This window comes from Chenopodium album, chromosome 2 (assembly GCF_948465745.1).
Source record: "Chenopodium album chromosome 2, dcCheAlbu1.1, whole genome shotgun sequence".
NCBI classification, from domain to species: Eukaryota; Viridiplantae; Streptophyta; class Magnoliopsida; order Caryophyllales; family Amaranthaceae; genus Chenopodium; species Chenopodium album.
This window is the reverse complement of record NC_137835.1, coordinates 17,833,553-17,860,181: the sequence shown is the minus strand read 5'-3', so window position 1 is coordinate 17,860,181 and position 26,629 is coordinate 17,833,553. Positions and strand designations below refer to the sequence as shown.

Genomic DNA, 26,629 nt, shown 5'->3' with positions numbered 1-26,629 from the left:
TTATCGAATGATTAGGTAGGGGAAAGAGATTAGGGGATATGTATTTATTGAAATATTAGATGGGTTAGAGGATAATAAGTGGATGAGAGGTAATTAGAGGATAATTAAGTAAATAGGTTTTTTCTTACAAAAAAAAAAAAAAGAACAATAATCCTAAAGGGAGCCCCAATTTATATCCTTGATCCTTGATAAACATATTTCTTTTATCGGACAAAATCATAATATCATAGGTAAAATTTTAGTATCATAAGTAGCGGTTTTACCCCTTCATCTATGAAAGGTGCAAATATTACACATTTATTTACGGGTCATTTGATAAACACCAATTGTTTTATCAAGGAGACAAACTTGGATTTTCTCATAATACTATGTTATTATAAATTTTCAAATAATTACACACCAGAAAAAGATTGGCTGCTTTCCAGCTCCTCAACTGTATATTCTTATAATTACTGATCTAATCAACAACTGCATGTTACAGAATCACGTGTATGGGGGATAACTATGAGATCATACAGGGAGTACATTGCATATTTACAGAGTTGTAATGGCAAAGGTTATATGGCGAATATTTTAACACAATTTCTACATTTTTGGATTTTCATTGGGTCGCAAAACACTTACCGTGCAGGCACTTTCACTTGCTTGACGACTTTGCAGAGTTGTAATGGCAAAAGGCTATACAGCGAACATTTCAATATGACCTCTATATTTTCGGATTTTCATCCTCTGTCACAAGACTTAACGTGCAGAAACTAGACTTCCCTGACGACTTTCATAGAAGGTACCTGTGTCCCACTCACCTGTTGTGGATGACAACGTCATTAAGTTCACCACAACAGATCTCATGCTTGGCCTTAGATGAGGATCCTCTTGAGTGCACTTATATGCAAGTTGTGCCACCTGCAGCAAATAAAAACCATCAGACAAATGCATTTTCTAGCTGATGAACTATCCAAAAGACAATAGATTTCCGCCATTAATAGAGTAGAAAGTTTCTACCTTAAAAACCAAGTCAAGGGGGTAGTCGTCCCCCAGTCTAGGATCCACCAGTTTCCGAATCTCATTTTGGTCATTCTGCTGTTTGAGAACAGCCTCAAACTGTGAAATTATCAAGAAACATATACATCTTTCAGTACATAGCCTCGAACTGTGTAATCTCCAGCTTTTAAATCATTTACATCTTTCAGTACATATACATGCATGCTATAGCATCTACTAGATAAATTTTCTCCAGAGTCCTTAGCCTAGTGATAGTGGTTAAGGCACTGATGGCTCGTTCTCCCAAGTTCAGTGAGTCAGCTAATAGCCTAATGGTAATTTTTCACACACACTCATCTTAGCGTCTATTAGTCTAGGTAACACACTCATTTGACAACCATAACTTCATAAGTTTATCTTATCATTTGTTACCAATCAAATAATCATTCATCCTTTCTACATGTGGTACTTTATACATAGGATGAATTTATTTCATTTTCATGTTCTGAATACATTGAAAGGATCGTCCTAGTTTGAGTGTGAAAAAAAAAAAAAGTAACCTGTCGCATAAATGTCATCAATCAATCCCTATGTATACAGGGATGTGAGGTAAACACAATCTCAGTGTTCTAAAATTACTACATGCTGTGTATGTCAGACACCCCTGTTGAAGTTATATATAGACAGAGAGGGGAAAGAATAACAAAAAAAAAAATGGTATTCAACCCAATTAAATCTAACTACAATAATAAAAATAAATAAATAAATAAAAAATAAACCTTATATAGGCATTACAAACAAAGATATAGCTAAGGATGCATAACCCCATGTTCCCATGTCTAACGTAAAGCACAAACTACTACGTAAGTGACCCACTAACTCCATTTAAATCCACGTCTCCACATATTCCGCAAAATACTTAGAAACCTAACAAACACATGTTCCTATATCAAACTATAGAAACTACTTTGAATCAATAATCCAATACCCCCCCCCCCCCCCCCCACCAAAAAAAAAAAAAAAAAAAAAAAGACAGAAATTGGCAGGTGGGGCTGGGTCATTTCATAGCATGAAAGCAACTTCCACGGAAAAATGATAAGTAATTAAAGAGAAAAGGTTACAAGGTGGGGCGTGGTTTATTTGGTTTACAATAAGCGTTTCCGACAAAATTGCAATTATTTAACTTCAGCAATAAAACCCACTTCAGAGGGTGTACCAAATGCTTACCATGCCGACAAGGCCCTTCGAGTCAGGACCAGAGGCATTTTGCTTCACTACAGCTGCCTTAGCTGATATGAGCTCATAGAGAACAACTCCAAATGCATAAACATCGACTTTTGGAGAGACCTCGCCATATTGGGCATACCTGTAAATAAAATAAAAGAAAAATAAAATACAATTGATTATGAATATAATGACTGCTCTTTATTTACATGAGAAAACTCTCCAAAAGATTAACAATCCTTCTAAATATGACAGATCTTCCAATAGACACAACAATCCAGGTATATGAACTACAAGAGCAATGCATGGCCCACTCACCTTTTTCTCAGATAGATATGCGCCCCATATTTGCAAGTGAGCATATGTTACGTGCAATTTCTTTTTTAATTTTTTTTTATTTTATTTTTGCCATATGAGCATTAACACTTTGTTTAAATAGAAATAGAAGGAAAAGAAGAATAGACAGGGAAAGGAGGACAATTTCTCTTGTTTGGGTAAAGGATTGGGGAAGAAGAGAGAGGGATCCATTTTCCCTCTCTCTTCAATAAGCATAATCCCTCGAAAATTGGAGAGATTTGGATTCTATAGAGAAACTGGAGCTCCCTTTTTCCTCCCTTTCTCTTCCCTCCACTTCCTCCTCCCCTCTCCCTTGCCTTTCCTTCTATCCAAAAATAGTTACATGATCATGGCCTATGTTACCATGGACTCTTCATTTCATCTGAAGTACCCATGGTGGACCCTAACACTCGAACATTGGGACACTCGAACACTTCATTTTTAGTTCAAAATTATGGAATATTTTTACTAAATAGTCTGGTCGGACTCTTGGACATGTACCCCTGTTAGTCTGTCACATATGGGTACCTGATTCCATGTAACATAGATTATAGCTATAATAGACTACCTTATGAAGGTACATCCAGGTGTATAATAGACCAAATCACCACCATGTTTGCATTTCTTGTAGCAAAGAAATCTACAGCCATAGGAATGGGAACTAGGAGACATGCCATATAGTGATGCCTGTTGTCACAGATATTAAGTCAAACCTATGGATTACTTATAACGAGGACAATTTATTACAACATTGTTTGTCTATTGACTTTTCTCCATATACTCTTATCAATGCTTTAAAGTACGGAAAAATTTACAAAACTAATCCCACCTTTCATGGACCTTCTCATATTAGTCCCACCTTTTGATTAACTCAATGTAATCCCACCTTTGTACACATTCTTTTTAAATTGGACCCTTTTAGAAAATGACCTGCTACAGCAAGTTACGTATATGACATGGCATTATTTACTAATCTAAAGAAACATCGAATAATTTTTTTAGGGGAAGACAACAATGTCTTACGACTAAATTTCCCGCCCAAATTAATCAAACCCCCCAACTACCAATTCCCTTCATTTACTCCCCCTCCTTCAACCTCCGTACTATTCAACAATGGTGAAACGCCATTAGTAAGAGGTTCATATTGTGCCTTTAGATGAACAACAATTTGAGGTCAATCTCAGCTTCATACGAAAGTTCCCACCCAAAATAATCAACACTGGCAACTCCAATGTCAGCAAGTCAGAGATCAATCTTAGCTTTCCAGTTGCTGCAATCTAGTTAAGCCTCAACTTCATCACAGTAGCCATCTATTTAACGTCAAATTTGTGAAATTACATACCGCAGCAATTTGTTTGACCTATGTTAATCGGACACGGCTAAAATCGCGAAGCGTCCGTGTCGACACGACACGACACGGGCACGAACACGGGACACGTGTCCGACACTTCACTGTACACTCGGACACTTTCACTTAGAGTGGAGAGGAAAAAAGAGGAGAAACATTAAAGAAAAACACATCTTGCTCGAAAACCACTATTGATGTAGAGAAAAAGTGCCATTAAATGGAAAATTTAGAGAGAAAACAATTAAAATTTTAAAAAATATATATATATAGGGGTGGACGTAATGAAAAATTTAAAACTTTTATAATATATAATTTATTCTTATAACTGTAACTGACAAATTGATGTGTCCTCGTACCCGTGTACAAATATCTGACAGAGTCCCCGTGACCTAAAATTTTGGAACTTGCCGGATCGGACACTTGGACATGTGTTCGTGTCCGACACCCATTCCCGAGTCCATGTAACATAGTGTTAGACTATTTTGTTGTTCAATAACTCTGGATTATTTTTTATGGCATGGCAAGTATTTTGTATTATCTTTACAAAAATTATGATGTATGTTCTTGTAAATTTGGATATGGAAAGTATTTTGAAATGGCAATGCACACTTATGTTCATTTAACTTCTAATGTTCTTTTAAACATCTTGCCAATGTTTGGCCCTGATTTGACAACATGCAAAACAGCTTCATTGTTGTGATATCAATTAGTAAATAACAATCTTTCTATAAAGTTTTGAGCCGGAGGTTGAATATGGAGACCTAGATTTGCTTGATTTTTTATTTTGCGTAGCCATAGATTATTTGTAAAAAATTACTGAAAAATGAAGGGGTAATATGAGGTGGGTTTTTAAAAACATTGATAGTCCAACAGTCAACGCCATGTCATATATGTAACCTGTTCTAGCAGGTCATTTTTTTTAAAAGGGTCCAATTTAAGAAGAGTGCGTTAGAAGGTAGGATTATATTGAGTTAATCAAAAGGTGGGACTAATATGAGAAGGTCCTTGAAAGGTGGGATTATTTTTGTAAATTTTTCCAAAAATTAGGATTTTACAATTGCAGATTGGATTGCAAAAACACGTAGCGATTAGATATCTTAAATTGTGAATTATATTGAAGGACGGTCTCTATTAATGAGGCACTAAGGATATCTGGCATATATCCAAGTTTATGTGACAACAATTTAGATACTAGAGAGAGATTAATCTCACTGTATGCGAGGTTGATTTGGCAGGTTAACAACTATAACCAGGTTGGACCAAGTACACATGTCAATTAATTTGGGAAAGGTGTTCAAATTCTATCATTACTAACAGCTCCACCCAGCTAATGTCATGGGAGTATTTTTTGGCAATTTCTGATTGGAAAACTACATGCTCAGAAAATGTAACAGGGAAGTTTCTTTCTTACTCTGGAGGCATATATCCAAATGTACCCACAAGACGAGTGGGAGCTGAATAATTTCCAACTTCAGTCAGCTTGGTCAATCCAAAATCTGCAACCTGCAATGATGAAAAAATTTAGGAAAAAAACATTTAAAAGCTTCCATTTCGAAAAGAAAGGAATCAATCACACCTTTGCATGGCAGCTTTTGTCTATCAGTATATTGGCAGATTTAATGTCACGATGGATATAAACAGGGACTGTGTGCTCATGAATGTACTCAAGACCTCTTGCTGAATCAAGAGCAATTTGCACTCGGGTAGACCAGGGTAGTGGTTCTTTTCCTGAGCACGTAAAAAAAATTATTATTGGCATCATGCCAAGATACATCACCAAGAAGATTTCCAATAATAGAAATTCACCAGTGCCACGCAGATGTTGGCTTAAATTGCCATTCTCTATAAACTCATACACCAGGAAAAGACACTCCTCAACACAATATCCAATCAAGCGAACCTGCAACCAATAGTATAAATCATTAACGGCATGTAAAAAGCCAATATGGGAATTAAACAAGGTAAGCAAACTTTATCCTCTAACTTAGTACTCAATTAGATAAACTCCTCTCAACAATGTCCTAAGTAATTGGAAGAAGACTTTCCCCCAAAAATGAAGAGGCGGTGATAACAAAAATGCTATTACTCTATTAGACAGCATATCTGACAAGAACCATAGCAGGATTTTCTTATGTTGATAGTCTTTTCAAATATATAATATACAGCTTCAGCTGCCATTAAGAACCTGAATAAGTTGGCTTTTAAGAAGACATGTGAGATTCCAGAAGAAGGCCTGAATAGCTAAATGCATAAGGGGATACAAATTATGGGTGACAAGTTAATTTTCAGAGTAGCAGAGCTCCTGAGCTTCTCCAGAGAGAATGTACACTCCCAACTCCCTCCATTCAAAATTATCTGATTACTTAACTTTCCTCGATCTATATGATCTGTCAAAAAAAATCTATCCCTACTTTCATAGTTTCATCTCATCTTCAGAGTACAGATTTCGATTCGCACACAACTAGGTCAATCATTAAGTACTGGTAATGGAGGAGGTTCAGATTCAGTTATTGAGAAGAATTTGATAGAGAAAGGAGGCACCGAGGGCTTTTTTTTTTTTTTTTTTTAATTTCTTTTTTATTTTTTTATATTAGAGATTTGGATTGGAATCAGTTACAATTTAAAAGATGGTGTTAGCATGAGTAAAAGTTAATGTATGGCAGATTTTCCTATATAGAAAAAGTTCTTGACACTTTGGAATATTTGTCCAAATTTGGCAAACAACTAACATTGACCATGAATTCTCGATATTGCTCACTTCAAAGCATTGTCATGTGGGATCTTGTTAGATTCGTCTCGATTTATGTTTTCCAAATATCAAATTTCATAAATTTTTAGCATACAAAATTGGATATATATGGTTAAATATACAGCATCAGAGTCCGTGCAAATAGTGAGTGTAAAGAACTTTCAAGAACAGAGGTATAATGTTTTTGACAATATGATAAAGTTAGTGAAAATGTAGCCTGTTATTTAGGGAAGTTGTAAGAGTAAACAATATGATAGCTTCAATTCAATTCCTTCCCTGTAACCAAATCAATTTCACGTAGAGAATTTACCTCCACATATTTTACAAATCAAGATTGGAGATCCTCACCCTATGATATCTTCAAACGCTAAGCACTCAAGACTCTTTGGAGCCAAAAGGAGTCCTACTTGTAACTTCTTGGTGGACTCCTTATGCAGCAAATAAATCCAATTATATCCTTTCAGTGCTTTTTTCAGAATTTAAAACCCCTAAAGTAGTCATAGTCCTGTCTACCGGCTACTAGACATCTGGACCAGGGCAAGACAAAGCATGTTAAACTAGAAAATCAATTAGGGGCCGTTTGGTTCACCCAAGGAAATCAGAATGGAATGAAGAAAGGTAATCAAAGAGAATGGAATGAAACCCATTCTTTTTAACATGTTGTTTGTTTTAAAAAAAAACACCCAAGAATCACACCACCATAGCACCACCATGACACAACCGCAACACCTCCAATTTCAACCGTTATAGCTACCCACATCCTAGCCGCCGCCCCTCCCGCCGTCGCCGCCCCTGCCTGGATGTTCGCCGCCCTTGTTCGCCGCCACTCCCGTCCTCGAAAAACCACCCCTCCCAATCTCCCATCACGCAAAAACCCTAAATAATCCTCCCTCTCCCCTCAAAACCGCCGGCCGCCGTTACCCCCACCCTCGAAACCCTAGCTGCTAGGGTTTCGAGGGTGGGGGTAACGGTGGCCGACGATTTTGAGGGGAGAGGGAGGGTTTTCGCGTGAGGGGAGAGGGAGGGTTTTCGCGTCAAGGCAAGGGAGGGGGGTGGAGAAGGACCGGTGATCTCCAGCGATGATGGGGGGAGGAGTGACGATCTCCGGCGACGATGGGGGGAGGAGTGATGATCTCCGGCGATTGATGAGGAGGGAGCAAGGTGGTCGAGGGAGATCGGTCCTTGGGCGGCGGCGACGACGGCGAGCAGCGATTACTGGGAGAGGCAGAGGTGGCTGGACGATGGAGTAGGGCAACAAGGTGGTGGTTGGTGTGAGGTTGGTGGTGATGGGGGGAATGGGAATGCAAAAGGGGGGGGGGGAATGAGTGTAGAGGGAAAATGGGTGAACCCAAAAATAAAAAGGGGTAAAGGGAATGGGAAAATGTGGCAAACAAACAATAACAAAGGGAATGAAACCCTCTCATTCCCATTCCCTTTGTTTATTACCCCCAACCAAACGGCCCCTTAATGTATTTGAGGACAGGATTAAACCTCTGCTTAACAGAAAGTACCACTAAAAGCCCTGTAGAAAGCTAGTAAAATGAAAACTTCCCTAAATTATAACATGACTACATATAGTCTACAGCTCTACACCTTTGGAAATCACTGTTAATCAAAATGAAAGTCTTTTCTAGAGGTTAAGCACACCAAAGCTGTGTACATGTCAGAAAAACAAGCAAAATCGTGCAATAAAGAGGAGACATACTGGTCTACTATGGCAAAAGGCCAAAAAATTGCAGAGCCACAGTATAATGTCAGCTAGCAAATGTTTCATAATTCATAAATACAAAGTTCATGAAGCATACCAGATTCAAGTGATGAACGCGAGTCAAAACCTGTAACTCAGCAAGAAATTCTTTAGATGCTTGCATGTCCATCTTCTTGACAGCTGCTTTCTGTGAAGATTTCAGGCATGCAATTAAGAAAAAGGAAATCAGGAATTATAAAAATGCCGCAAAAGAGTTCATACTATCTTTGGCCAGACTAAAAGTTACTTGTCAGGGGTAATGAGAAACAGACAAATATATAAGGTTTTTGTACATGCACAAGGAGTGTTAATAGTTCTACGCTATGCCCACCTCATTTTCCCCCCATGTAAAGCGAATTAACTACGTAGGAATCCAAATTGGGGTACTTTCTATAATTTACAACTTTTTAAGATGTACCCTATGCTACTCAGCTAAAAACTTTGCAAGTATTAAGAAGTCCAATATAGAGCAATATCACACCACTAATCCAAAATTACCATAAGAGAGGATTTGTTAATACTTCACATGAAGATTATGTACTGTGAAAAAGTGAATTTCATGCATGGATCTTAAATCAAGAATATCAATCATCAGCTGATTCAAAGACACTATCAGTATAAGTGCCATACAAACCTCTCCTCTCAGCTCTGCATAGTAAACATCCCCAAAACCACCTGAACCAATCTTGTTAGCCATGCTGAAGTTATCTGTTGCTAGGGCAAGCTCTTCATATGAAAATTCAACTGATTTGTCAACAGTAACACCCCTGTTTCCAGCATCCAATGAACTTGCAGTTTTTCGTGAACTTCCCTGAACTGTCATCATAAGTCAGTTGAGCATAATTTGAACCTTTAAATATTATAATCAAGATAAAGGCAATTATTTCTGACTTCCTATTAAATTAGTAACGTTAGCTATAGAATAAAGAATAAGTGAGCATATGATTAACTGTGAAGTGTGAACTATATGGTTTAAAATGAGTATATAATCTGACAATAATAATATAATTACTAAAATCATCCCCCATCATCACCCTAATCTTAATTCCAATCATAGACCAACAGCACATATGTTGTAATTTTTCCTCTTTCCATTTCTTCTCTCCCTTCCCCCCCCCCCCCCCCCCCCCCCAAAAAAAAAAAAAAAAAAAAAAAAATTGTTGCTGAGTAATAGCTGTTGTAGGATGCAAATAATTGGTCAAAATCTTACCAGACTGTCCTAGCCATTCTCCAGAGTTGTCAAGGAATAGTGAAGCTTTCTTCTTTTTCTTTCTTCTCATATGCAAAAATAAAACAGCCAGCATAATCACCACAGCTACAACTGCCACAGATATAACAGCAATGACTGCACCTGAAAGTCCTGCTTGCACAAAAGGAGACAGTTACTTCACATAGCATTAAAACTGGATTTTATGAGCTCATTGATGTTCAAATTCATGACAGCAACAAGATCTATCCCAAATAAGTCAATGGTGAAAGGGACCAAAGCACCTGAGCTGCAAAAGACAAAAAGTAAACCAAAAAAAAAAAAGGAAAGTTAATACATAATTTAAAGATTTCTAACATGGCATGAAACTAATCCAGTTCATCTTTATCACACTCATTCCACACCAAAGCTCTAAGCTTTGGAATATCTAATCTTGGATACACGTAAAGATGGCATTAGGCCTCGCCAGCCCATGGCATGACACACTATTATGCGTGCTGGGCCATGCCTTTGTTTGAAAAACACAAGGCACAACACGGCACACCCCAACACGACAAAGCACACAAAAGTATGTTAAATAAGGCTTAGGCACACAAACATGGCATGGTGGCACGTGGGCTTGGGCCGTGCATGGACTACCCCTTTAAAAAAATTTGGCATGGCACATCATGACACGTAGCGAGTAGACTCAACCGTGGGCTAGGTCTAGCCATGCTCAAGGCATAGGGGCTTGGTACGAGGAATGGGGGTTAAGCACGAGGCACGGCCCATAGTCATCTTTAGGTACACGAAGTCTCCTATATATTAAGATACAATTGCCATTTACATATTTTTCTATGAATCTTTGTTGGTTGTATATTTACCTCGCACCAAATAACTTCCAACATACATTTTTCAAACCTCCTATCATGCATTAGTTTTTGAAATTTTAGATTTCAAGAAGTTACTCAATCTTCTCTAAATCAATTTTAAATTGTCCTTTTATGTTTGCTAGAAATGCCAATCATACATCCAGATCATATGACACAAATCAATAAATATTTCCAAAGCTTATATTTGACCATCATGACCCCTTCCTAAACCTCTTCACTTGGCCCTATATAAAATTATCATGTTTCTTTCTTTTCCATCCTAACACAGTTTAGATTGCTGCTAAGAAGCAAGCCAACAAACCCTTTGACATCTACATGAACAAGGCCATGAAGAAGACAATCAGATCCATTACTGGAAACCTCATGTCAAATAAGGGTATATCCATAACAAAACATGACTAGGAATATAGGACACATACTCCCTTTATACCAAAATAATAGCCTACTTTTCAGTATTTCACTTTGGTATTCAAACCTTGTCAAGTGGTATTCTTCTTATCCACTATATAATTGTATAAGCTAGTAAGCTACAAAATGATACTCTTATAAAACTACCTTCTAAGAGATTTCTAACAATGATATTTGGTTTAATCCATTGAAGTCATATATTGCCTAATAATATACACCCTTTGTTTCTTTTTAATTTCACTTACTTTTTCACAGAAATCAAGAAATGCTTTAAATTTAAGAGAGAGCAACAACAACAGAGGTAGTACATTAATACGAATATTATAAAATTATGGTTCTAACATTAGCAATTGCTTGTATTACACATCATAAATAAAGTAAGCCAACTATTCTTTTTAAAGCTTTGGGAAAAGTCCAGAGGTCAATCTTCTATAAGAGGGAACAAAACTAAAGTGATGGGTGGACATTGTTGATTTACATACATATTTCCCCATGGTAATAGAAAAGTGGTGCGAACAGTTAGTGATGAGCACATACATATGTAAACGAAGGGAACACTAACACAGATATATTCATCAAAATCTAAAGAAAGCAAGGAAACTATGACGAAACATTGTTTGACTGTCTAATAAACTAAAAAACTTAACCAGAGTAATCATGATGAAATTTTCCCTATATATATGCATACAGTATTACCATCGAATTGTACCTTGAAGGCAGAGGAGGATATTGTCCAGTTTTATCTGTAATAAAAAATAAATAAAAAATAAATATAAATAAATAAATTAGTGAAACAATTTCAACTTTCAAGAGCATATACAAGGAAAACAATCACAAGCATGTTCCATAAACAAAAAGCATACGCTTGGTTTTTCTTACTTTATTACAAATCCACAATTTGCCCAGGCTTTATTTTCTCTAGTAAAGATTAGCCCAAAAAAAAAAAAAAAATCAAAGGCAAGATACGAAGCAGGTAAAAATACCATAATACTCATTTATTGATATATCTTGATGGTAAAAGTGTTAATTATCATAGAAGTGAACATATAATGTTAGGGCCTATATTTAGTATGTAGATTATATTGCTACCGGGCCTAGTTCTTGTGCCCTAATCTCTTGTATATATACACTGCTCATACTCTAATACAAAACACAGAAAATCATTCACTCTATTCTTCTTCTCTAAATTGTCATGGTATCAGAGCCAAAACAATTCTACTCTCTAAAACTCTAAATTATTTTTCTAATCTCTACTCTCTAAAATTCTATATTCTAATCCCCAAATATCAATTTCAATAATATTCTTTTGGGTTTTTTGGTTTGAATTAAGGGTTAATCCCTAATTCTGGTAATTCTAATTTTTTTTATTGCTGTTCTTTGGTGTTGTGCGTTGCAGACTAGTGCTACATAGCCTTGGTGTGCGTGCATCTCTGACTTGTGTGGGTTTCTATATATTATTTTTCTACTTCTGCTTCTTGTTTTTCAATGGCGAACGACACCATCGATCAACATGATACTCTAATTGCTGGATTTTCTATGTCCAACCATCGTCATAAATCGACACGATATTGTACTCATTGTAATCGTCATGGGCATGATTATGATGCCTGCTTTCTTGTTCAAGGCCTACCCGAATGGTGGGTTGACAAATATGGACACCAACGACAATCTTCTCCTCCGGCTACTGCCCCTCCTACGCCCATTGCTGTTGATTCCTCTACTCTGCCTACTACTCAATTTCACGCACATACACCTATATTGGGTGGTGTTTTTGATTCTTCTAACCTTTCTCCCAAAAGCACTAATGATGGTTATTTTTCTTTGTCATGGATAATTGATACGGGTGCATCTCATCACGTTACTTGTGATGAGTATTCTCTTCACGATGTTAGCATAATTCTACCTTGTCCTGTTGGTCTTCCCGATGGTACTAAGGTTATGGCTACAAAGGAGGGTCGTGTTTTCTTGGCGGATGGCCTTATTCTAGAACATGTCCTATTTGTTCCTAACTTAAATTGCAATTTAATTTCGGTGTCTAAATTGATTGACGACACTCATTGTTATGTCCGATTCACTAATTCTCTTTGTGCTATACAGGATCAATCCTCGGGGAGCTTAATTGGAGGCGGTGAACGGATAGATGGAATATATTATTTCCGGCGTCTCCCAAAAGTATATGCTCTCACGCGTCCGGACATTTCTACATTTGAGTTGTGGCATCGTCGTTTGGGGCATCCGTCGGAGAAAATTGTCAAACTGCTTCCTGCTATTCGAGGTAGTTCTGCTCCTAAGTGTTTACATAAAGCATGTGAAATTTGTCCTCTAGCAAAACAAACCCGAGCCAGTTTTCCTGATAGTGATAGTCGTGCTAGTCGTATTCTTGAAATGATACATTGTGATTTGTGGGGACCGTATAAGACGGCTTCTACTTGTGGTGCTCATTATTTTTTAACTATAGTGGATGATTTTTCAAGAGGTGTTTGGGTTTATTTGCTGAATGATAAAACTGAAGTTTATTCTTCTTTCTGTTCTTTCTTTGCTATGGTTAAAAATCAATTTGATGTTACTGTTAAGTGTGTACGGAGTGATAATGGAACTGAATTCAAACACATGCTTCCCTATTTTGATGAACATGGCATTCTCTTTCAAACCTCTTGTGTCGGTACTCCTCAACAAAATGGTCGGGTAGAGCGTAAACACCAACATATATTGAATGTTGGTAGAGCATTGATGTTTCAAGGCAATTTGCCAATTGATTTGTGGGGTGAGTGTATTCTTGGGGCGGTTTATGTTATTAATCGCACTCCTTCTCTTTTACTTGATAAGAAAACTCCATATGAAATGCTTTTTGGCAAAGAACCCGATTTTGATGCATTGCGTGTTTTTGGGTGTCTTTGCTTCGCTCATAATCAAAAAGCTAAGGGTGACAAATTTGCTCCTAGGAGTAGGTAATGTGTGTTTGTGGGTTATCCCCATGGCAAGAAGGGTTGGAAGTTATATGATTTTGATACTGGTGAAATTTTTGTCTCACGTGATGTCAAATTTTATGAGAATGAATTCCCCTTTGTGTCTACTAGTGACTCTCTTAAGGCTAATGTGGGAACCGAGGGTGTGTCACAAGAAAATGTGGTAGTTGATCATGATTTTTTGGATGATTTGGAAAATGTGTTGGAGGTCGGTGAATCCTCTATTGACCGTGGTTCACCACAAGCACCGAGCTGCCACTGCTTGTGACGCCGCTGCCACTACCTGTGCTACCCCCCATGATACTCACACTAGTGCCACTTCTTCTGAGCCCTCTGCTACTGCTTCTGCCTCGGAGGCTGCTGATCCGAGCCTCTCCTCTACATCATCTCTTGATCTTGGTCGTGGTCAACGACATAGACATCCCCCAGGTTGGCATTGGGATTATGTTGCACATACTATTTCTGTTCCGAGTCCATCTATCCCTCCTAGTTCATTGTCTACTCCATGCTCCTCAGGTACTCCCTATCCTTTAGCACATTTTGTGAATTGTGATAAATTTTCTGTGCGACACCGTGTATTTATTGTAGCTATTGATACGGTGGTTGAGCCTCGTAATTTCAAGGAGGCAATGCAAGATGAGGGGTGGAAAGAGGCAATGCAAAAAGAAATTGATGCATTGGAAAACAATGGAACATGGGTAATGGAAAAATTACCTCCGGGCAAGAAAGCCCTTGGGTGCAGATGGGTTTACAAGGTCAAGCTTAATTCTAACGGCACTTTTGAGAGATTGAAGGCTCGTCTGGTTATATTTGGTAATCATCATGTTGAGGGTATTGATTATACCGAGACTTTTGCTCCCGTAGCTAAAATGGTAACTGTTCGTGCTTTTCTTGCTGTTGCTGATGCAAAGAATTGGGAATTGCATAAGATGGATGTCCACAATGCATTTCTTCATGGTGATCTTGATGAGGAAGTTTATATGAAGCTTCCCCCTAGGTTTCATGGCTCTCAACCTGGTATGGTGTGTCGTCTTCTGAAGTCGTTGTATGGTCTTCGCCAGGCACCTCGTTGTGAGTTCTCTAAATTGGCCTCATCTCTGTAAAGGTACGGATTTCTGCAATCGTACTCTGATTACTCTCTCTTTACTCTGCAATCTAGGTCTATTCAACTGAGTGTTCTGGTGTATGTTGATGACTTGATAGTATCTAGTAATGATTCTTCTGCAATTTCAAAATTCAAATCATATTTGAGTGACTGTTTTCATATGAAAGATTTGGGTGTGTTGAAGTATTTTCTTGGCATTGAGGTTGCACGGAGTCCAGAAGGCATATTTTTATGTCAACGGAAATATACACTTGATATAATTGCAGAGTCCGGTTTGCTAGGGGCACATCCGGCAGGTACTCCTATTGAGCAAAATCACAATCTGGCGAAATCTGAGTCCTCTCTTCTTTCTGATCCAGAAATATACCGGCGGCTCGTGGGTCGTTTAATTTATTTGTCTTTTACTAGACCTGATCTAGCTTATGCGGTGCATATTTTATCTCAATTTATGCAAACCCCGCGTCAGGACCATTAGGAGGTTGCTCTTCATACAGTGCGATACTTGAAAGGATGTCCGGTCAGGGAATCCTTTTGAGTTCAGAGTGTGATTTACATATTACAGGTTGGTGTGATTCGGATTGGGCAGGTTGTCCCTTGTCGCGACGATCTATCCACTGGGTGGTTGGTGTTTCTTGGTGCTTCTCCTTGGAAGACTAAGAAGCAAGACACTGTGGCCAAGTCTTCTTCAGAGGCCGAATTCCGCTCTATGTCAAAAACTACTGATGAGTTGAAATGGTTAAAGGCTCTTCTTCTGAGTTTGGGTGTCTCGCATCCCCGCGCAATGAGTTTGTTTTGTGATAATCAATCTGCTTAGTATATTGCGCAGAATCCGGTTTTCCATGAACGTACCAAGCACATTGAGGTGGATTGCTATTATCTTCATGATACGATTCAGGACGGTATCATTAGTCCATCTTATGTGAAGATTACGGACCAATTAGCGGATATATTCACCAAGGCTTTGAGTAAAAGTCAATTCATGTATTTACTTGGCAAGTTGGGTATTTGTGATTTGCATGCTCCAACTTGAGGGGGGGTGTTAGGGCCTATATTTAGTATGTAGATTATATTGCTAACGGGCCTAGTTCTTGTGCCCTAATCTCTTGTATATATACACTGCTCATACTCTAATACAAAACACAAAAAATCATTCACTCTATTCTTCTTCTCTAAATTGTCATATAATGATATTATTTCTTAGCCTACCCCTTGGAACATAAGTTCAACCGAATTATTTTTATTATATATAGAACAGCAATAAGATCACAGACACTAGTCCTCTCCCCCCCCCCCCCCCCCCCCCACCTTTTCTATCTTATCACTTGGAAAGCATACAGCAATATGGTCAAGGCTTGAATTAGGATAGGTGGTAAGACTGATAGCAAAACTATCAGCAAAGACTTAGGCCTTACAAAACTTTGCTCCAAGTGTTAGTGTATCTGACTTATCAATAATGAGAATGCGGCCTTCTATGTTTTCATGTGACAGGCTCCATAACTTTTTCCCATTGTGAGACATATTGGTTTTGCAGCTGACTGGATGGGTTCATAAGTTCATTATTTGATCTTCACTTTGTCTTCTGTTATAAAGTTGCCTAAGCCAAATCTTATTTTACGCTAGTCAATTTTTTCTTAATTAGAAAACTCTTTTTCATATTTTAACTGCATATCAAGAGTTTACCAAATCCATGACAATTGACACCAATACCGAAGGCCCATTGCTTCTTGGATTTATCAATTCAATTCTAGCTTATCTTTTTCCATCAGCAAATTCCTTCTCGGCTTCTCATAGAAAAATATATTCAAAACACTAAGGAATTACAGGAGTTAATTCTTCTATAAAGCCAGCTACCTCTCATCTTCCCCAAATAAATATTAGTTACATCAAGTTATGCATACACTCCCTTAAAACATTGTTACAACATATTAAAGTCATGACTACTTCTCACAATTAGTTTGACATCATTAATTCCTTGAAAGATCTGCTCCTTAAGCCTGAGAAAGTCAATCCATCTCATCAATACACTTCTTTTACTTATTTGAGAAAGATAGAAACCTATCAATAATTGCCTTTGAAGCTTGAAAGACTAAGATTCATAATGCTCCAGCCTCACCCTATTGGCCGTTTCAAATACGCTAGTAATCTTTTTCCCTCTTAGAATTATTAGCTCCTGTCTTCCCCTCTCAAGCATCAAAGTTGACATTAACGAAAACTTAACTCCTGACATCAGAGGGGGTTAATGAGGTACAACCATACAAGTTAGCCAATTTATTTTAATCTTAATCATCTGAGTCTCTAATCATGCACTACGTTTATTTATTTATTTATTTATTTATATAACTTTGGGCTAACAGAGACTCAAAGGCTGTGATCCAGGATGAGCATAATCTCAATTCTTGGTTACCCCCACACCCAATACTGAGACTTTGTGCATCAAGCATTCTATTTGGTTTGTCTGGAGCATTCATATTTCAGACTATAATGAAAACTCAAAAAACCAACCAAAAAAAGAGAGGGAAAATCACATAGATGATCACATATTCACACCTAAGCTCTTGTTTTTTTGAAGAAATGCACACCCTCAAAACAGAAACAACACAACCACTGTTGCTCTTGTACATTAAAATTCACTGAAAACAGCAATTCCCAAAGTAACACATAACCAGATAATTACTTAGTTCTACATTTAATTGAGTAGTTAAACTACCATCATAAAAGTAAATCAAATCAATCACTGCACAAATAGTACTCTTAAGATATTTATACCTTTAGCAGGAATAAACACAATCCCAGTCCCAGCACTAAATTTCACATTTGGGTTATACCTCTGCAGTAAACTTGGTGTCGAATTCGAAAACTGAGTAATAGAGCTCAAACTATCCTCAGGACGAAGTGGATAAGTCAAAAAAAAACCATAGTTCTTATCAACATCACTATTCCCACAAGAGCAATTGACAGGAACCTTAAGAATGGAATTTTCAGGTACATTATTTGTGGGAAAACTATTGAAATTCTGAATTAAATTTGCAGTAGTAAGATTTGAATAGTATTCCTGAGCAATTTTAGCGTAAGTATCACCCTTTTGAACTTTATACTCAAACTGACCCAATAATTGCCCATCATTAAGGCAACTACATGAGAACAGAACATTGATCCTGCTACCAGATCTAACCCTATCTTTGTCAGGAACACTTGGGTTGTAACTGAGTATATCATCTGTAGAAGCTCCCAGAACTTGGGCTATGAATGTGATATTTGCCCCTGTCCATACATAGTATGAAGCTAAAGCTGGACACCCTTTTTTGCATTTTGATTCGACTATGAAAGATGAAAAACACCATAGAAGAAGAAGTAACCAAAAATGCGACAATTGTTTTTGAAGAGACGGCATTAAGATCAGAAAAAAATAAAGCCCCAACAACCCAACTGAGAATGCCAATTTTCAAGTGTTGGATTATTATAAAGGCAGCTACTTTACAATAAGGGAGAAAAGGAGAGTAGGTAGCAAATTTGGGTTAGTGCATAGCAATGATAGTTTAATCAAAAAATAACCACTTTTTATTACTAATCGACACAATCATTGGATCCTCACATCCATGTTTGGAATACTATAGATAACCGATCAGATTGATCACTACCAAGTTCTTTTCTTCATCAAAAATGGCACAATTTTACACCAAAATTCCTATCTTCATTAAACAATACTGATGAAACTAGATGACTCATCACACCCTAGTTCTTAATCAAATAATGTACAACCCTATAATTACTTTCAACACATTACTATTGTTCTTCAAAGATAAAATCACTGAAAACAACCAATAACAAAATCAACACTTCCCACATTCAATTGGTGATCAAACAGAAGCACATACTAATAATACCAAACAATATAATGAAACCAATGAATCATAGCAAATAAAGTACTCTTGAGAAAAGGTATACCTTTAGCAGGTAGAAACACAATCCCAGTTCCAGCATTAAAATCCACATTAGGATTATACTTCTGCAGCAAACTCGGTGTCGAATTCGAAAACCGGGCAACCGAGCTCAAACTATCCTCAGGACGAAGTGGGTATGTCAAGAACAACCCATATTTCTTATCAACCTGACTACTCCCACAATAGCAACTAACTGGTACATTAACAATGGAATTCTCAGGTACATTATTTATGGGAAAATCATTGAATTTCTGAATCAAACTTACAGTAGTAAGATTAGAATAGTATGTATGAGCAAGTATATCATAGGTATCACCCTTTTGAAACTTGTACTGAAAAATCTGACCCAAAAAATCCCCATTATTTAGGCAATCACATGAATAAGGAACATTAACTCTTACAAAAGATGGAACCCTATCTTTGTCAGGAATACTTGGGTTGTAACTGAGGAATTCATCTCCAGTAACATTCAGAACTTGGGTTATAAATGTAAAATTTGATTTATTCCATACATAGTATGATGCTAAAGCTTGACACCCTTTTTTGCATTTTGATTCTACCATGAAAGTTGATGAAGAAATCCATAAAAGAAGAAACCAAAGTGGTAATAATTTGGTTTGAAGAGACATTAAAATGAAAAATACCCAGAAATTTGAGATAGAAATTGAGAATTATTGAGTGATGAATTTGTTTATAATTTGGCAAAGTGGGTAGAATAATGAAGGCAGGATGATCCTTTTGTTTGAATGTTGACTAGTGGACATTATTGTTGGACCGTCAACTAACTAGAGTAATTAATTCTAGATTTAATCAAGATACTTTAGATGGGAAATCGGCTAGTAGGCAAAAATTCGTAAACCCCGCACCATAAGTTTTGTTTGACACTCGTTAATTCACATTGTACCGGTTAGTCAACGATCAACATGTAATAATTGCAACTTAATAAAAAAAAATAAAAAAAAAATAGATTATGTAAGGATAAGTAGTTAATTAAGTGTAACCTTAATAAATGTTTTAAAAAAAATTGAAAAAGTGTTATAAAATGTGTTAATGGAGGGTCATTATAGCTTATAACTATCCCTTTTATGATTATCTTAAGTGTGGTTGTAATAGCATCCTTGTAATCCTCCTTTGTCATTAGTTCACATTAACCCTCTCATGAATGGACTCTTCATTGTCCATATAGGTTATAATGTTCTATCATGTATATATATAGGTAACTCATGAAATGGATGAATATAGACAATACAATTTCCATCTACATCTCTCTCTAATCTTCTCCCTTTTCCCCTTATTTTATAATACGTTATCAGCACCATACTCTAAACTACACTATTACATTGATCACTCCGTAAGTATACTAGCCAAGAAAAAAAGTGTTCATTTTATATTATTAGTTAACACGTATCAAATATGATGCTAGGAATACGTGTTACGTGATCTTTTAGGAACATGTGCTTAAGTATGCTAGGAATTATCATGATGCTAGGAATTCTTATATGCCTTCGGAATTCTTATAATTAGTTAATTACTTTATTGACATAGTAACATACATATTATGTGAGCAGATCATTTTTCATGTCTTGTTATAGTCTTTCGTCGATCATGTGTAGTTTTATCATGTATATTGATTATTAATGTATCCTTTGTTTTATATGACTATTAGTTTTAGTTTATAAAATCAGTATTATCATAACTATCTGCCTTGACTGCTTTATTATGTTATTTATTATGAGCTGTAATTATGCCATATACCATAATCTGTGATACCACATACTACTCTAATTGTTGTTGTAATATGCTTTTGTGCCTGTACGAATGAGCTTAGCCATGTTATTTTATTTGTATACATTTTTATTATCAACCATTATGTTATGATATGTATATGTTTGATATTTTATGAGATCTAATTTTGAATATTATTTTATATAGTGAAATATGTCGAATCTTGCCAAGCTTGAATTTGTGGCCCTTGATATTACCGGAAAGATTTATCTACCATGGGTGTTAGATGCTGAAATACACCTAGATGCTAAAGGCCTTGGTGAAACCATTAAGGAGGCTAATGAGGCAACGCCTCAAGATAAGGCTAAAGCCATGATTTTTCTTCGCCATCACCTCCATGAAGAACTCAAAAATGAATATTTAACTGTGAAAGATCCACAAATCCTTTGGAGTAATCTAAAGGAAAGGTATGACCACCAAAAAACAGTTATACTCCCTAGAGCTCGTTATGATTGGTTGAATTTGAGATTGCAAGATTTTAAATCTGTTAGTGAATATAACTCAGCTATGTTTAAAATAACTTCTCAATTGAAATTATGTGGAGAAAATATTACTGATGCAGAAATGCTTGAAAAGACATACTGTCCTGCAGACACAATATAGAGAAAAAGGTTTTAAAAAATATTCTGAATTAATATCTTGTCTTCTTGTGGTTGAGCAAAATAACGAGCTGTTAATGAAAAATCATGAATCACGTCCTACTGGCTCTACTCCATTCCCTGAAGCGAATGTGACAACCCATAACGGGAAAGAAACTAAAAACAGAGACCATTCCAGCAGTAGTGGTCGAGGTAGAGGTCGTGGTCGCGGTCGTGGCCAATGGCGTGGTCGCGGTCGTGGGCGTGGTTTTAGTGGATATGGTAGAGGTCGTGGAGGTCATTACACAAATTCTCATTCCCACCAGAAGTGGGAACGTAGGGATGATAAAGAGAAAACTGAGACCAATATATGTTACTATTGTGGAGGAAAAGGCCATTGGTCTCGGGTTTGTAGAACTCCAAAGCATCTTGTTGAACTTTATCATTGAAGAAAGGAAAGAAAGTTGAGGCAAACCTTGTTCTTGAAGAAGGTGAAGGTGATTTTGATTTTGGCTTTATATTATTTTATGTCAACTTTAAGTATTAGACTTTATCTAGTTATTTACTTATGTTATTTTCTATGGTTGTAATAAGGACTTTATATGCTTTATGAATTTATGAACTATTTGGGTGTTTTTATTGAATTATTTATTTTATCATCTTTATTTTTATGCTTAATATTTTGACATATATTTTATTTCATGAAGAACATGGATATTACTCAAGTTTAGTTTGCTATGAATGGTGAAGAATTGTGTCTTGCTGACAGTGCAACTACTCATACAATACTTAGAAATAAAAAATACTTCTCTACATTAATGATGAAAAGGAATAATGTGAGTACCATATCGGGTAGTACAAATATTATTGAGGGCTCCGGAAGAGCCACTATAAAATTGCCTTGGGGAACTGAAATTAAAATAATTGATGCTTTATACTCCCCATTGTCTCAAAGAAATTTATTAAGTTTTAAGGATATTCGCAACAATGGTTTATCATATTGAGACAATCAATGAAGAAAATAACGAATTCCTTCAAATCACAAATATAACTCAAGGCACAAAACATGTTTTGGAGAAACTCCCTACATTCTCCAGTGGTTTGTACTACACAAAAATCAATACTATTGAAACTCATGCTATAGTAAACCAGAAGTTTACTGATAATTTTGTTGTTTGGCATGACCGGTTAGGCCATCCCGGTTCAATAATGATGCGAAAAATAATTACGAATTCATGTGGACATTCTTTGAAGAGCCAGCAGATTCTTCATAATAATTTTTCATGTGCTGCTTGCTCAGAAGGCAAGTTAATAATTCGCCCATCACCAGCTAAAATTAATTTTGAATCAATTAGTTTTCTGGAACGTATACAAGGAGATATTTGTGGGCCCATACATTCCCCATGTGAACCATTTAGATATTTTATGGTTTTAATTGATGCATCAACTAGATGGTCACATGTGTCCTTGTTATCAACTCGTAACCTGGCGTTTGCGAGATTACTTGCCCAATTGATTAAGTTACAGGCACATTTTCCAGATACTCCTATTAAGACTATTCGGCTTGATAATGCTGGTGAATTTACATCTCAAGCTTTCAATGATTATTGCATGCATGTCCATTGGGATAAATGTTGAACATCCTATAGCTCATGTTCATACACAAAACGGTTTGGCTGAGTCATTAATTAAACGTATTCAGTTAATTGCTAGACCATTGCTTATGAAATCCAATCTCCCAATTTCTGTTTGGGGACATGCTGTATTACATGCAGCAGCACTAATTCGCATTAGGCCAACAAGTTATCACAAGTTCTCCCCATTACAATTGGTTTATGGTCAGGAACCAAATATTTCCCATCTAAGAACTTTTGGATGTGCGGTTTATGTTCCGATAGCTCCACCACAACGCTCTAAGATGGGTCCTCAAAGGAGGTTGGGAATATATGTTGGGTTTGAATCCCCGTCAATAATTAAATTTCTTGAGCCTACAACAGGGGATTTATTTACGGCTCGTTTTGCAGATTGTCATTTTAACGAGTCACTTTTCCCAACATTAGGGGGAGAAAAGGGAGAGCTGGAAAAAGAAATTAAATGGAATGAATCATCATTATCGTATCTTGATCCTCGAACTAAAAAATGTGAACTGGAAGTTCAAAAGATAATTCATTTACAAAGTTTAGCAAATCAATTGCCAGACTCGTTTGCTGACCCAAAAAGAGTGACCAAGTCACATATTCCAGCTGTAAATGCTCCATTTAAAATAGATGTCCCGGAAGGACAAAATAAATTTGCTAATGAGTCTAAACCACGTCAGAAACGTGGAAGACCAATAGGTTCCAAAGATAAGAATCCTCGGAAAAGAAAAGGAGCATTGATTGATGATGGTCAAATTGAAGAAACAAATTTCGAAGGATCTCCAGAAGAGAATTTAGACATGATACAGGAAGAAATTCAGGTACCCGATAATGAAGAAATTTCAACAAATTATATCATGTATGGAATTACATGGAACCGAAATCAAATCGACGTCGATGATGTTTTTGCATGCAATATAGCATTAGATGTTATGGATAATAATGAGGATCATGAACCAAAATCCATTGAAGAATGTAGACAAAGAAATGATTGGCCAAAATGGAAAGAAGCAATTGAATCAGAATTAAAATCTCTTGGAAAAAGAGAAGTATTCGGACCTGTAGTCCGTACACCTGAAGGTGTAAAGCCAGTGGGATATAAATGGGTCTTTGGGCGAAAGACAAATGAAAAGGGTGAAGTTGTAAGATATAAGGCACGCTTAGTTGCACAAGGATTCTCACAAAGACCTGGTATTGATTATGAGGAGACATATTCTCCTATGGTGGATGCAACTACTTTTAGATTTTTGATTAGTCTGGCAATAAGAGAAGGACTTGACTTACGTTTGATGGATGTAGTCACAGCTTACTTATATGGCCCACTGGATAATGACATTTACATGAAGCTCCCAGAAGGATTCAAGCTGCCAAAAGCAGCAAAATCTAGTTCTCGAGAACATTTCTGTATTAAATTGAACAAATCTCTTTATGGATTAAAACAATCTGGGCGTATGTGGTATAACCGTCTAAGTGAGTATTTGTTGAAGGAAGGTTATAAGAATGATCCTATTAGCCCATGTATTTTTATAAAGAAATTTGGATCAGGATTTGTTATAATTGCGGTGTATGTTGATGATTTGAATATCATTGGAACTCGCGGAGAGATCTCAATGACTGTCAATTATTTAAAGAAAGAGTTCGAAATGAAAGATCTTGGAAAGACAAAATTCTGCTTGGGGTTACAATTAGAGCACCTAGAGAATGAAATCCTTGTGCATCAATCAACATACATAGAAAAGGTTCTTAAAAGATTTTCTATGGATACAGCACATCCATTGAGCAACCCTATGGTTGTAAGATCACTTGAAGTAGAGAAAGATCCATTCTGACCTCGGGAAAATGATGAAGAAATTCTTGGTCCTGAAGTACCATATCTTAGTGCAATTGGAGCACTAATGTACCTTGCAAGTCATACACCACCCGACATATCATTTTCAGTTAATTTATTAGCAAGGTTTAGTTCATGTCCAACTCGGAGGCATTGGAATGGGATCAAACATTTACTTCGTTATCTTCAAGGTGCGAAGGATATGAGTTTATTTTTCCCAAAGTTGTCCAAAGAAAATTTGATTGGTTTTCAGATGCAGGTTATTTATCTGATCCTCATAATGGTCGATCACAAACTGGATATGTGTTCACGTATGGTGGTACTGCCATTTCTTGGCGCTCCATGAAACAAACCGTTGCAGCTACTTCTTCCAATCATTATGAGATTTTAGCAATTCACGAGGCTAGTCGTGAATGTGTATGGTTAAGGTCGGTAATTCAACACATAAAAGAAGTTTGTGGTTTATCATCTGGGAAAGAGGCACCGCCAACTTTATATGAGGATAATGCAGCTTGTATTGTTCAACTTAAGGAAGGATACATCAAAGGTGACAGAACAAAGCACATCTTACCCAAATTTTTCTTCACTCATGATCTTCAGAAGAATGGAGATATAAAAGTATTGCAGATTCGTTCAAGTGAAAGTTTAGCAGACTTATTCACTAAGGCTCTTCCGACAGCAACATTTAAAAAGTTAGTTTATCGTATTGGATTGCGTCGTCTCAAAGATCTTCAGTGATATAATAATGAGGGGGAGTAATTGCGCGCTGCACTCTTTTTCCCTTATCCATGGTTTTTTCCCACAGGGTTTTTCCTGGAAAGGTTTTTAATGGGGCAGCATATATGCGCATTAAATCTATTTTAGATAATGCCCATCCAAGGGGGAGTGTTATAAAATGTGTTAATGGATGGTCATTATAGCCTATAACTATCCCTTTTATGACTATCTTAAGTGTGGTTGTAATAACATCCTTGTAATCCTCCTTTGTCATTAATTCACATTAACCCTCTCATGAATGGACTCTTCATTGTCCATATAGGTTACAATGTTCTATCATGTATATATAGGTGACTCATGAAATGGATGAATATAGACAATACAATTCCCATCTACATCTCTCTCTAATCTTCTCCCTTTTCCCTTTATTTTATATAAAAAGGATAATGTTATATGCAATCTTTTTTAGTATTAAGTTAGAAATTTATCAATAATTCACCAGTAAATCAGTGTAATAAATGTTTACTTATTGTCAATTTTTTCCATTTAACTTCTTATATTCCCTCCGTCCCTGAAAAAATTGACCCATTTGGCCTAATTTTAGTCCCAAAAATAATGACACATTTGCATTAAAACACCCACCAATTTGCAACAATATTTGTGCAAAATTAGCTTTCCCATATAAAATTTTGATTTTCCATGTAATTTTATTACTTTCTCTCTCTATTTTTTACAAACCCATGTAAATTTATCTTTCCAACATATTTTTACTACTTTTTATTTAACTTTCTTAATACCCGCGTAATCAACCCAAATGGATCGTTCTTTCGGGAACGGTGGGAGTATATCTTTTTCCAAAATTTAAGGAAATGGGTAGGATTTTTCAAGGCAAGAAACTCTAATAGTGGTAGCCAGTTATTTGTTAGTAATTTCAAAAGTATTTAGCTATTAATTTGACCATTAGAAAAATACAATCAGTTTGGTTTAGCTAATTTGCTTGAGAAAAAAGTTTCCAAAATTTTAGAGATTAATCTAGGAAAATTTGCAAAATTGTAGCCATTTAAAATTAGTATTTTTCAAATTGCAACCTAACAGTTCTTATAAATTGTAAATTGTAGTCCGATTCAACTTTTCATCGGTTTACGTGTCAAAAAATATTCGATTAAGGTTTTAGGGGCCATTTTACACCTTATGGATCCG

The 26,629-nt window shown here is 36.5% G+C and overlaps 1 protein-coding gene across 1 annotated transcript; it reads right to left on the bottom strand.

Annotated features, from left to right (window-relative positions):
* Window positions 1-137: 137 nt before the first annotated feature.
* Window positions 138-19,687, bottom strand: LOC145583907 (chitin elicitor receptor kinase 1-like). The gene is made up of 10 exons (XM_081640858.1): window positions 18,889-19,687; window positions 9,596-9,745; window positions 9,020-9,201; window positions 8,444-8,533; window positions 5,696-5,789; window positions 5,466-5,617; window positions 5,301-5,392; window positions 2,209-2,347; window positions 1,003-1,101; window positions 138-903 (listed from the first exon to the last, which is right to left on the bottom strand). The coding sequence occupies exons 1-10, from the start codon at window positions 19,511-19,513 to the stop codon at window positions 742-744; spliced, it is 1,785 nt and encodes a 594-aa protein (XP_081496984.1). The 5' UTR covers window positions 19,514-19,687; the 3' UTR covers window positions 138-741.
* Between the last annotated feature and the right edge of the window lie 6,942 nt (window positions 19,688-26,629).

Coding starts and splice junctions, on each gene's coding strand:
- LOC145583907 (XM_081640858.1), bottom strand. CDS start 19,513: ATGTCTCTTCAAACCAAATTATTACCACTTTGGTTTCTTCTTTTATGG. Junction 9,202..9,595: donor AGAATGGCTAGGACAGTCTG/GTAAGATTTTGA, acceptor TTATGATGACAG/TTCAGGGAAGTTCACGAAAA. Junction 1,102..2,208: donor CGAAGGGCCTTGTCGGCATG/GTAAGCATTTGG, acceptor ATAATTTCACAG/TTTGAGGCTGTTCTCAAACA.